Raw genomic sequence first — 13,637 nt, 5'->3', positions numbered from 1 at the left:
ACAGAAGCAAGAACCACTTTGGCATACTAGCATTCAGGTCACCATCCAGCACTGAATAGGCATGGCTGCAGAAACAGACTGCTCTAGATGCAACCATCACACAGAGGACACTGAACATATCCTACACTGTCCCACCCTAGCTATACGCACACAAGACAATATTTCCTCCTTGATTGACTTATGGTCCTGTCCAGTGGCTGCTGTTGGTTACTTGGGAGGTGTGGATCTCCTGCAAGTTATACCTAGGGCAATAGATTGAATTGAACTTCAGATTACAAGCATTGAATGATACTTCATTTTCTAGCATATGCATCATGTTATGATGCCTGGGTCATTTAAAAATGGCATCTGGGGGAAAGAATTTAATTTTTAGGAAAAAAAAAATCACCAAGTGATAGTTTCAGGTAGCAATGACAGGGTGAGCAAATAAAACTGAAGAGTGAAATTTAAAAAATATTTGTGAAAAATTCACTGAGGTGGCCCCCCTTAAGTGGTAGCTGTGGCTAGAGTGGTAGGACCAGGGAAGTTACGAACAATTGTATAAATAGTTTTAGCATCTTTCAAAATGTTGGTGTTGAATGAGACTAAATTCTCCTCTCTATGACTTTTATTTGTGTTTACTTTAATTGGCAATAATTTGAGTAGTGATAGTGTTTGAGGTTTGGGAGGCTGGACTTATATGTACCGACCTTCTCTGTGATGTCCAGGCCGCAGTCTTGACTTCTGATAGGCAGAGACTTGCCTGTTGGTTAGAAGAGCTATAATCTAGTTTTGAGACCTTTAGACAAACTTGACTCTGTGTGATAGCCAAGACAAAACCTCTGAAGGGGTAAGGCTCCTCCTCCAACCATCTATGACTGGCTAAGTTTGTTTCTGCTAACATATACTGGGCAATCCTATATGCCTCTTCATAGACACCTTGCCCTCACAGAACAAAGCCCCATGTGTACCTAATTGTAGTATACAGGAAAGGAACAACATCCATTGGATCCCATCTTCTACTCTCCAGTTTTATCATACCTAACTTCAAATTCATATACAGTTCCAACTTAATCTATATCTTTGATATCCAATTATCATATTTAGATTTGAACTCCTGTATTGTTCCAACTTGGGCTATATCACCTTCTAAGTTATTCCATGTATCTATACATTTATATGGAAAACTGTATTTCTTCACATCCTTTAGACATGTGGTCTTTTTTAATTTGTTCCCAAGATTTCTTAAGTGTGTGTATTTCCTTGATTTGCATAATTGTAGTTAATAGGGAAGAAGCAACACTTGTTAGGTCCTGTCTCCTACTCTCCAATTTACCACACCTAGCCACAAATACATGTACAGTACCAACTTAATCTATATCCTTGATTTCCTGTCTCCTACTCTACAATTTTATCATACCTAGCCTCAATGTGTGTATGTATTTACCTAGTTGTATTTTACGGGAAGGGGAGCTATGTTTGTGGTGTCTTGTGTCACGAATCTAGGCTCTGTGTTTGAGTTGATACATCAAACCGAGACTTAGGATTCGAGTAGTTCCTTCAATCCAGAAATTTAGATTCAAAACGTAGCCTCGCTTTGGATATTCTTTCTTTACACGGGGATAAATAAAGACGATGGAAAAAAGCAACAAGAATGATATTTTAGCACAGTATAAAATATATATATATGTCTCTTACCGAATGGTGAGCTTGAACAGAGAGCGGGCGCAGGAACGGGAGTGGGCCTAAGGACCACTGCTCCCCTTCTTATATACACAGGCCGCACACCACCGGTGCCATAGCACAGGTGCCAACATGTATTTAATTAACTTATCCTATTTCTATTTGCCCAACTTCACATCTTTCACCATCTCCTTTATTTTTGTGTGGAGAGGGCTCACAAAAATGTTTCTACCTAATACCTTAATCCTACGATACAATGTGACCAGATATATGTTGGCTCTATGTTGCCGCCTGGTTTTGGCGTGCGTGCCCCTTAACCTTGGTCGGCGGGGGCACCGATTTTGTACTCCTCCGCTGCAGGTCCACTGGCACCTTCGCGCGCACTTCTTGTCCATAGCGTCCTTGTGCACAAGGGGCCAATTGTTTCTTTTGGATCCGGGCTCCTTCGCTACAGGTCCGTGAGTACCTTTACACGCATTAATCACCCTAGGAGGGTCACACTTGCACAGAGGGTCTGTTGTTTCTGTTGCGTCCCAGACTTATGCCGCTCCAAGTATGGGCCCGTGGCATATAGGGCACGGCGGGGAGGTGCAACCATGACACTTGTCTCCATATCTTGTTTTATCGAGACTGTTTTTATATTCATGTATCGGTTTTGCACACACCACATTCTCATCTAACCTGTTCCAAACGTCTATTATCCTGTGGGGAAAGCTGTCCTTTTTCAGGTCTCTTCTATAATTGTCTTTCATGATTTTCTTTCCATGTCCTCTTGTATCTCTACCATCCCATTTTATTAGATCCTCTCTATCAATAATTTCCATGCCTTTCATGATTCTATAAATAGTTATCAAGTCTCCTCTCTCTTCTTTGCTCCAATATCTGTAATTCAAGTTTTGCCAGCCTCTCCTCATATGATAGTTCTAAGAGCGTTGGTGCCAATTTTGTAATTGCTCTTTGTATTCTTTCAAGTTTTGTCATACATTTTTTTGTACTTGGTGACCATGTTATCGCTGCATACTCCAATCTTGGTTTTATCAAAGTAACAAGTATTTTCTTTACCATTCTTCATCCAGGTATGTAAATGCCACTTTGATTGTTCTTATCAAATTATAAGTTTCTCCAATTTTTTTTTTTTTATGTTTCTCAGGGGACATATTATTCATAATAATGACTCTTAGGTCCTTCTCTTTTTCCACTTTTTTAATTTCTTCCTCTCCCAACATATATGATCCCACTATTCTTTTTTGGCTTCTCCCAAATGCCATTATACTACACTTCTTAATATTGAATTCCATCTCCCACTTCCTACTCCATTCCCATACTTTATTGAGATCACTCTGCAGCGACTCAATCTTCTTCAGCGCTCACTTTTTTCAACATTTTTGCATCGTCTGTGAAGAAGCTCATATAACTTTCAATTCCTTCATCCATATCATTAATATATATAGAAAACATTATTGGGGCCAAAACTGTTCCTTATGGAACTCCACTAATCACCTCATCCTGATTGGAATGTTTGTCTCTTATCATCACTCATTTTCCTTTCATGCAAGAAGTCTTCCATCCACTTAAGTAGTTTGCCCTGTATTCCTCCTGCAGTTTCTAATTTCTTTAGCAATTTCTTATGTGGCACCTTATCAAAAGCTTTTTTCTGGTCTAGAAAGGCACAATCAGCCCATCCATCTCTTTCTTGTATCATATCTATTAGTCTTGAATAGAAACACATCAAGTTTGTGACACATGATCTTCCTTGTCTAAATCCAAAATGCCTCAGATTTAGTACATTGTTTTTTCCAAATGCTTTACCAATCTAATTTTGATCATTCTTTCACAAATTTTAGCCACCATACTTGTATTTACCTAGTTTACCTAGTTGTATTTTACGGGAAGGGGAGCTATGCTCGTGGTGTCCCGTCTTCATATCTCATTTCATCTAAACTATATTTAAATTTATGTATTGTTTTTGCACACACCACTTTCTCATCTAACTTGTTCCAACTGTAAGAGAGACCGTTTGTAGAATCTTCTTTGTTTCCCCCCTTATATATTGGTACTATATTTGCTCTTTTCCAATCTTCTGGAACTTTTCCTTCCTTCAATGAACTGCTTATTAGACTATGTATTTTGTCTGTTAGTTCATTCCTACATTCTCTCAAAATCCAGTTTGCCATTTCATCTGGACCATGCAATTTTCCAACATCGAAATTACTCAAGTGATTCATTATTTTATTCTTTGTTACTTCTATCTATTTCATAGGGGGTCTTTCACCTCCCACTTGACATCTCTAAGTTGTATGTTCTCTCTTGTAAACACTGATTTAAAATGCTTGTTCATAATTTCTGCCATTTCTATTTCCTCTGTGTATTCTATTCCTCCTTGTCATAGTTTCACTAATTCTTGTTTGTTTTTCAGTTTGTTGTTTACAAATCTATAGAATAGTTTTGGTTGATCTTTACATTTTTCTATGACATCCTTTTCGTATTTTCTTTTTTCTTCTCTGCGCATTAGTACATATTCATTTCTAAAACCAGTATGTATTTTTTTTTTTTTTGTCTTTCCTCCATTTTATCCAAGCTTTATCCCTTTTGTCTTTTAACTCGCTACATCTTTTGTTGTACCAGCATTCTATATATCCTTTTTCTGTTTTTGTCTTGGAACATATTTTTCCACATCTTCCTTATAAATTTTTGTCCAAATTTTCCATTTCTCTTCTACTGTTGTTTCCTCTTTGTATATCCTTTCCTAGTCTGCTTTTTTTTTTTTTTTTTTTTTTTTTAATCTCATTTTATAAAAATTAATTTTTCCATACATCAATCTTCCCTCTCTATACTGTTCATTTTTTCCCATGTATTTTTCTTCATTTAGTTCCAGTTCAACTGATATGTGGTCACTTTTACTTAGTGGTGTCTTATATTCAATCTTGTCCACTATTTCAGGTTCTGATATGATTATTAGGTCTAGTCTCAATGGCTCTTCCTCATTTCTATACCTAGTATTCTCTTGTATCCATTGTGTCATTGTATGTTCTATAATCATATCAAGTAGTACATTTCCCCATAGGTCATCTCCACCCTTCACTGTCATCTCTTCCCAGCAGATTTCTTTACAATTAAAGTCACACATTATAACTATTCTTCCTCCATCTTCCATTATCTTATTTAGTGTTATCCTTGTGTCTTCTAACATATTCTTGTGTTCTCTCTCTTCCCACAAAGCCAATTTAAGAGGCACATGATTTACCACAAACTTCCTGCTCTTCTTGTCCCTGTCCTCTATTTCCATTATAATCATCTCCACTCTATTCTTTCCATATGTAACATTCCTCACATTTATATCCTTCTTTGTCAAGAACATAACTCCACCACTTTGTTTTACTTCTCTGTTTCTAATCCAATAATTACATACACCATGTCCTACACTGTTGGGTGGTAATGGACCTTTCAATTTTGTCTCCGCAATTCCCATTATGTCTGGTTCTTTTTCCCTCAGTTAATCATTCAGTTCATCCAAGCCTGTTATTAAGCCATCTATATTTGTGAAGGACACTTTTAATTTTCTGTTACCTCCATCTCGTTTTCTTTTTCACTTGTTTTTCTCTCCTATGAAGCATTTACTCACTTTCATATCCACTACTATCCAATAGAATTTCTCTTTGACTCTGTTCTGTTCTCATTTTTTTCTTTAGCTTTGATTCTTTTTGTTTTTTCTTCCTCTCTTTCCTCTTTATTCATCTCTCTTTTTATCCATACCTGTTTGTACTGATCACTTTCTGTTAGTTTCCCTGTTTTTGGTAAGACATTCTCTGCTGTCATTTGTGACCTGAATTTAACCTTAATTGGTCTGGTCTTGTCTATACTGTATTTCCCTAGTCTATGTATTTCTTCAATTACTTTCCCTATTTCTTGTTCACCTTGAAATATTTTTAATACCTTGTTTACCTTTTCTTTCTCATCTCTTACTCTTGTAGTCCTATTTAGATTATGCTTCTCTTCCATTCCTAATATAATTATAAATTTATTTTTATCTGCTAAGTCTCTTACTATCTTTTCCTTCTCTCTTATCACTTTAATAACTGTGTCCATAGTGTGTTCCTTCATCTGTTGTTTCACTATATCTCTAAATTCAATTTAATTATCCTCCTGAAGTTTTTTTCAATCCTTTACCTCTTTTGCCATGGACTCTTTATTCTCTTTATTATTCCTCTTTAATTCCTCATTCTCATCCTTTACTTCTTTTAACTGTCTTTTTAATTCTTCTATTTCTTTATTTAGGATTTGGTTCTCCTTTAGTTCTTCCAATTTATCAACTCTTTGTTTAATTAGCGTGAGTTGGCTAAACCTAACCTCCCATGATTCGTTCATTTATGTTAGTTTTTCCTATAGACTTGCTAATCAGGGGAGGTTGTCATCTCCCTCATCAAATCTATAGAAATAATTATCTCCACTTTCTATTGAGTTGCTCTTATCTATATTTCTACTTTTGGTCCCTTTGCTGACTTGTTCGACTTCAGCTGTGTTTTTTTGCGCACCTTTTGTTTACACCTCTTCTGACTTCCTGGGCCTGTTCCTCCCCTTCCTCATTTTCTTCCATTTTTCCCAATAATTTCTCCCTTCTTTTTTCTTCACTTGTCCACTACACCACGAGCTTTCCCCTTCCCTACTAATACAACACAGGTACTCCCTCATCGCTGAAATCCATGAAAATTGCGTGTGTGTTTTTCTGGAGTTCCAATCATAGCCATCAGTCTAATGTGTGTGTGTGTGTTATATGACATTCACAAGTAGCCAAGTAAGGAGTTCAAGGCCCTGTCAGGTTAGAAGTGATCAAGTTGTGAATTACAGATTTTAAGGATGGATTGGATCCTGTATCTTTTTTCAAAATACTGTAATTCTTTTGCATACTTGATGAAGGATTGTAAGTAAATTTAGGAAAATAGTTCTGCTTTATCTTCACCCTATGAGTGGGGAACATTGACCTCCCACTTCCTTAATTATTTTCTACATAGGCAGTAATGACTGTTATCCAGTATTAATGTTTACCTTTACACTGATAGATAGGCATGGAATGTTGAGTTCTTTTGTTAATTATGTATGAAAGCATACCATATGATTACATATATTGTAATACTTTTCAGATTACTTCCTGGAGTGGAATGGTATCAAAGCCCAAGTCATCAGGCCCGATGTCGAGTGCGTCAACGGAGTAGTACATGTCATCAACAAAGTTCTAATGAAGAGTCGTGATGTGACAGTGTCATCCGCCACAAGCACCTCCTCCACTGCTACTGCCCTCCTTGCTTCCTTCCTCACCCTTCTCCTGGCACGAAGTCTGCATTGAAGAATTCAGCTCTCAGTAAACACATTTTATGGATCTCCTGCAGAGATGATAGGGAGCAGCTTCAGTTCCACCGTTAACAGAATGCAAATCCATCTCACCTTAAAAGGATGTAAAACACTAAATGTGTTTGAATTATACACAAGTACATAATTAGGACACATATCCCAGGACTTGTCCACAAAAAAAATTAAAAAGATAACCTAAATGATCAAGTCAGCAGCAGACTTGGTGGGGAATTTTAATAGTTACACACATTGCACTCAAAACCACATACAATGCAGTTTCACACTAGATAACACTGTCAACACCCCTTTCCTCACAAGCTTTTTATAAAAAGGCACTTTTGAGTAAACCATTACATCCATTTCATCATATCAAACATTTTCACCTCTAACAGGACCAGTGCACATCACATTATCATAAAAAGTTCATACTCCTTGAGATAAATTAATATATACTGAACACTGTACAGCACTCAATATCCTCACTTCACTGTAATAGAAAACATTTTATCATCACCAGCTTGGCATACAGTCCAACACCATGCCCTAAACACAAAGAACAAATCAACATAATGTGCTGAACACAGTGAACAATTCAACACCTTGTGCTGAACACAGTATACCAGTATAACACTCACATGTGAACCTAAACTCTCATGTATACTTTGAAATTGAGCATTGTTTTCTAACTACAACTGCAAATAGTTCCTTGTAATTAAATACAAAACAGTTACACTTTCTATGTCGGAGCTATACCATATATAATCAAACACGAATAACATGCCATCTCGCTAAATACATCTTCCCAGTACTTACTATAATGAGAAAAACTTCAATCATTACCCTAAACAACACAACAGTTATTTTTCTGTCACTACAGACAGACCATCCTCCTTCACTACACAAGACTTAATCACCCAGAAAATAAGCTAATACTTCATCTTAATGATTACAGAAAGATCATGAATGCTATGCATAACACAATTCATTCTGTCACAACTACAACCATTACACCTTAAGCACTACAAAGAACATTGTGAGCTCTACAACATTCTCACTACTGCCCTCTACATTGTGGTCCAACTTAGGGCCACAAACATGACTAACAAGATACGACTTCAAAATGATCAGTATAAATTAATGAGAGTATGGATTTCTGAACATGAAAATATGAGTCATCCCTTTTTTGGGCAGAGAAGTACTGTAAGAAATGAAACACGAGGATTGCAATCTTTCCATCACAGAAAATGAATGAAGAATAATGTTATGCATTGGTATGTTTGATATTACTGAAGAAAGTGTTGATGTGTAGAGGCAGTATTTGTAGATGCTGTGAATGAGAGGTTCCTTGATTCACCTTTATTTCCCATGGATAACTTCCATTTTATGCTGATGTGAGACAATGGCCTCATATAGCACTGTCAAAGCGAAATGCCAGAGAAACACTAAAGGTAGGATTAGAAAAAGGACAAGTTGTAAGAGAAAAGCTGATTAGGTAAAGTGAAAATCCTTTATCAAATTAAAAGAAAAAAAGGTGTGAGGATAGAAACAGATCTGAGAGAAATTAGAGTAATTAAGTGAAGAATGAAGCATTGGAGAACATCTGATTTAGCCTCATATGTTATTAAGTCATAGAGTTATACTGGAAGAACCTCAACACAGCAGCAACAACCTCAGCACATCTGTGATCAAACAATCTCCAGTGTACAAGTCCCTGTTGTTGTTGTTGTTGTTGTTGTTGATGTTGTTGCTGCTGCTGACAAGTAATCTTTGGCCACATGTTTCTTATCCCTTCTTGTGACTGTGGAAGGAGCAACTGGAGAGGGTGAAGTGTTTACTTGAGACCTGCTTCTTTTATCCCAGGCCATGATGTTAGTTATATGTAGATGACAGCTGAGATGTCATGAGGTACCTTGTAATATATGAGTGAATGATTGTACCTGAGAGGAATCAAACCAAAGACTTCATTGAAGAGAAGATGAATATAACAACAAGATGTTCATGACTTGAGATCAATAAAATTATGTAGAACTGGCAGACACAAGCTACTGCTGTGAATTAGTAATAAAGTTGAAATGTCAAACAAGTCATGTTACTAAGCACGTGTCAGCCCTGTAGTGTAGTCCAACGTTTTGAATCTAGTGTACAGCAGAAGACTTTCGCTGTACATTGGAGATATGAGCTAGAAAGAGGAGGTTGAGTGAAGATTGTACATAATCTTTTGGCTCATGTAAACCTTTCACTGTACTACTTTTCCTATACTTGAGTGTCCATTCCGTGTTCTTGTTGGAAGTAGTACAAGGTCATCCAGCACTGACCATTTGCCTTGAGTGTTGCCATTGTCTGCCACTTGTCCAGCATAGCCATGGAAACAGGCATTGCCTTTGGACACCCTCTTCCTTTTAGAACATTATCACCTCATTTGTCCTATACCCTTTCCTGTTGTGCACCCAGTACGTAATTATTAACATCAAAGTATCATCAGCTGTCAAATATCTATAGTCCCATGTCCCAATTTTATTCTGTAAAATTAAATCCAGTATTCTGCTCCAGTTCATCTGGTTTCCAACCTCATAACTCTAACATTACTTGTTCCCTCTTTGATATCTCTTTACCCATGACAGCAGTGTGTGTCCATGTATACAGTAACTGGTCCAAGGGGAAATTTGAAACATTGATGTAAAATATTATATAACCTTAAACTGTTGGCTGTAATACATCTTGACCTTTTCCCATGCCCTCTGACTGAGCCTTTTCAGTTGCAGAATTCGTACAGTGATATTAACCCCAAGTGAATTAAATGCTCCTATGTTCACTATTTTTCTGCATAAATGAAAAGGTCCATCTTCTGGTTCCTATTGCTGACTCCTTCTTGACCTCTTTGCAACCAGTTCCTCTTTAGCTACTACATTCCTGATGGTAATTGTCCACTTTCATACAGTTATATTCCACTTTTCTACACTCATCCTCTTCCTACACTACTCGTAATTTGTTGGGCCATTGTTCCTTGTGATTCCTTGTGCTGCAGCTGCCGCCATCGTTATGGGTCGAATTGTATTTAGGTTGCCATTTTGTTCCAAACTGCTGCTGCTGCCAGTTATTCACATAGCTGCTGCTGCTGCTGTGTATACATATAGCTACTGCTGGCATATTCACAGCTGTAGCTGTTGCTATTGTGACAATTTTGCATGAAACTGCAGCTGCTGGTTGTACATGCAGCTGCTGGGTATGCATATAGCAACTGTTGCTGCTTGTAAATTCATGGATTACAAGCCGTGCGAATGTTTTTGTATAGAATGTTGATGATCATGCTGATGACGATAATGCTGTTCACATTTTCTCATGTACACTTCAATAGTGCTATTGCTTCTCACACATTTCTACAGGTCTACCCATCATGTTGGGCAACACCACACATTTCACATGCATGGGCTTCAGCATTCAAATGTTGTGTTATGCGCAGCTTCTTTGCTTCTGTCGGAGCTGGAGGCAGGGAAAAGGGTGATGTGGGGCCCATAGCATTAAAACTTTTACAGTAGTGACTCTTACTGCCTCGGGAGAAGAGGCCCTGCCATCTTTTCCCCCCTCCACACAGCCAAACAATTTTATTTCATCAGGACACACATTAGTCAAAGGCTGTTGTAGGCCAACTATCTGGTATTGCCACCACAGTAGGGATGCATCTGGGTGTGACTGAGCAGCGTCAAAGCAACCATAGGGCCTCAATTTCTTGCACTTGGTTTTGGCTGGACATGCATGGTTATCTACAGGTAGCCTTGTGTGATGGGCAGAAACAATTGCTGGAACAGTTTTTGTCAAACCCCTAACGATTGGTACAATTACAAGTAGAAGACTGTAACCTAATGATTGTTTCAATGTGTTCAGTCATATCAGTCCTATGTAAATGGCACTACTTGTATTCCCACAAGTTCTGCTTCAGTCAAGTTTTTTCTTGTATGTGACACTCGAGATTCAGCTTTGTAGAGGATGATGTATCAAGTCACTTGGGGCAGCACCAAGTGGAGACGCTGCACTGCTATGTCTGTACAATAGTCAAAAGGAATAGTGTATTTATACGCAGTGCCTCAAAAATTTCTTTGAATAAATTATGGATATTGTATGTAACATATTCTGCATCTTTTCGTGTCATGTGTTGCCTCCAAAGTTCTATTTTAGGAGCTTGGGCTGGCCAGACCTACCACTGAGTCACTAGTGGCTCCCAGTTACAGTGCTCACCACTTAAAGCTGTGTATCATCAGACCACAGCTTTGCTATACCATTCTAGCATACCATCAGAATACCTTAAGAGTCCAACTGCATAATGATATATGAAACCACAGTACCACATGTAAGTTCTTGCTGCTGCAACACAACAGTTTTTTGTAGGCAAATATAGAGGCTTTGCCTTAACCAGCCCTTCACCAGTAAATCCTGGTGTATCATGGGAAATGTTCAGGCATGCACATGAATTGAGTTTAGATACTATTAGTGGTTCTAATATATACACTATGATTGCTGTATTTAAGTTATAAACTTATGTATGGAGCCAAGTCTGAGATTTATGAGATATGTAAATTGTATTACCAAAATATATTTTAGCTGTAGTTTGTACAGTAGTAGTCTGGAGTGTCTATCAATCCATATGCATGACAGAATTCAAACCCAAAAGCCTCATTTCAGGGTGGTGGTGCAAAGTAACACCCAGTAGAGCTGCTAATACTGAAGGAACTAATTTCCATATGAAACTGCTGTCAGATGTAATAATATGCACTGCTAAGATAGACTGACAAAATAGGTGGCATATCACTTGTGACTAGGTGTGAATTTGTGTTCATGTAGTTCTGGCTTGACCCAAGTGCAGTGGCAGCCAAGTGACTTGTTCATTTATTGCTGTAAATTACAGTACTGTACAAAATATAGTCTTGACAAGGAATGATGCTTCTCTTTACCCCTCATTGTTGTATGTTCTTGGAGCAAGGGAAAGTAATTCTCTTCTAGCAATCCTTACCTTGGAGGAGTAGAGGGAGAACATGCACTGTAGCCTATGCATGCACTTAGAGTTATGTAGCCTCTGGCTTCCAACTGCTGGGATTCTACATTCCTATGGTACTTACAAATACACACCAAATGGCCTTTTCACCTTATGAAGGGGTGGCTAAATCGGAGCATACACCCATTCTACTCCTATTCTGCACTCATCCAATACCCACTCCCAACATCTAAGCATCTCATGGATGAGGGGTCATCCCTGTTCCCTGCCACACCATTCAGGTTAAAGGCAATGCTTCAAGACACTACTTCCACAACAGGGGCCAACAGCTAGAATTGGTTTACTTCCTCTGTTTCATTATATAGTAACCTCCCTCCCTTTTCTATCCATATACATATATATATATATATATATATATATATATATATATATATATATATATATACACACACACACACACACACACACACACTTCAACAAACGGATGGCTTAGAAGACGTTCTGAAGAAAAGTGAAGTTAAGTGGATCCCAAAACAAAGGAAGTGCCTATTGTATTTACAGGGTGGGGGGGACATTGCTCGTGGGGTAGTGGGAAAGTAGGGAAAGAGGAGAAGGGGAGGGATTGCTGGGGAAATGGAAGGAAATGAGGAAGGAGAACACTTGGCCCAGGCAGACAGGCGAAAGGTAAACAAACAGCCCCCCGACCAGCTGAGTGACGACGAAATGTCTAATAAAAATGTAAAGATTAGAAGTATAGATAAGAGCAATACAGTAGAAAGTGATGAGAATATTTTCCAGGGATTTAAAGAGGGTGGGGGGGGGGACACAACCCCCCCCCGACTGACAAGACTAGAAGAGAAGGTCGATAAGATGATCGAGGACTTGGAGTGTAGGTTCTGTCATGTTAACAACATTGTACAGAGGGTTGAAAAATTGGAAGAACTAGAGAAGGCGAACAAAAACTTAACTAAGGAAATAGAAGACCTAAAAAGACAGTTAAAAGAAGTAAAAAAGGAGAATGAGTTAAAGATGAATAATAAAGAAAACAGAGAGGGATGGAAGGCAATTCAAGAAAACAGTAAAGTAGCATTTACTGACATAATTAAACAGCAAATGAGAGAACAAACTGAAGACTCAGTTATTAAAGTGATGAGACAGAAGGAGAATATAGTAAGAGACTTAGCTGATGAAAAAAAAAAGTATAATTATATTAGGAATGGAAGAGAAACATAACCCAGATAGAACCTCAAGAACCAATGAGGAAAATGAAAAAGTAAGCAGTTTACTAAAATTAGTTCAGGAAGATGAACCAGAAATTATGAAGCAAATTGAGGAAAAATTCAGGCTCGGAAAGTATAGTACAGATAAGACCAGACCAATTAAGATTAAATTCAGGTCACAAACGACGGCAGAGAATATCTTATCCAAAACAGGGAAACTAGCAACAAGTGAACAATATAAAAAGGTATGGATAAAAAGGGAAATGAATAAAGAGGAAAGAGAGGAAGAAAAGCAGAAAAGACTTGAAGCTAAGAAAAAAAAGAGAGCAGAACAGAGTCAGAAAAAGAGAGATTCTATTGGAGAGTAGTGAATATGAAACTAAGGCAGTTCGACATACAAGCGAAAAACAAAAGGGAAACAG

General features: G+C 37.8%; 1 protein-coding gene across 3 annotated transcripts in view; it reads left to right on the top strand.

Moving 5' to 3' along the window:
* Fas1 (fasciclin 1 Fas1 domain-containing) overlaps positions 1–11,938 on the top strand; it is a 443,263-nt gene extending 431,325 nt beyond the window's left edge. For all 3 annotated transcript variants that reach the window (XM_076188166.1, XM_076188165.1, XM_076188163.1), the window contains exon 13: positions 6,801–11,938. In XM_076188166.1, the coding sequence (XP_076044281.1) occupies positions 6,801–7,003 (203 nt within the window). In that variant the 3' untranslated portion in view covers positions 7,004–11,938. The remainder of the gene's footprint in view (positions 1–6,800) is intronic.
* Positions 11,939–13,637: the final 1,699 nt, after the last annotated feature.

The sequence above is a fragment of the Oratosquilla oratoria genome, chromosome 7 (assembly GCF_046742065.1).
Source record: "Oratosquilla oratoria isolate Oo_2021 chromosome 7, ASM4674206v1, whole genome shotgun sequence".
Taxonomy (NCBI): domain Eukaryota; kingdom Metazoa; phylum Arthropoda; class Malacostraca; order Stomatopoda; family Squillidae; genus Oratosquilla; species Oratosquilla oratoria.
Note: the sequence above shows the minus strand (reverse complement) of the source record. Positions and strands in the feature narration are given on the sequence as shown.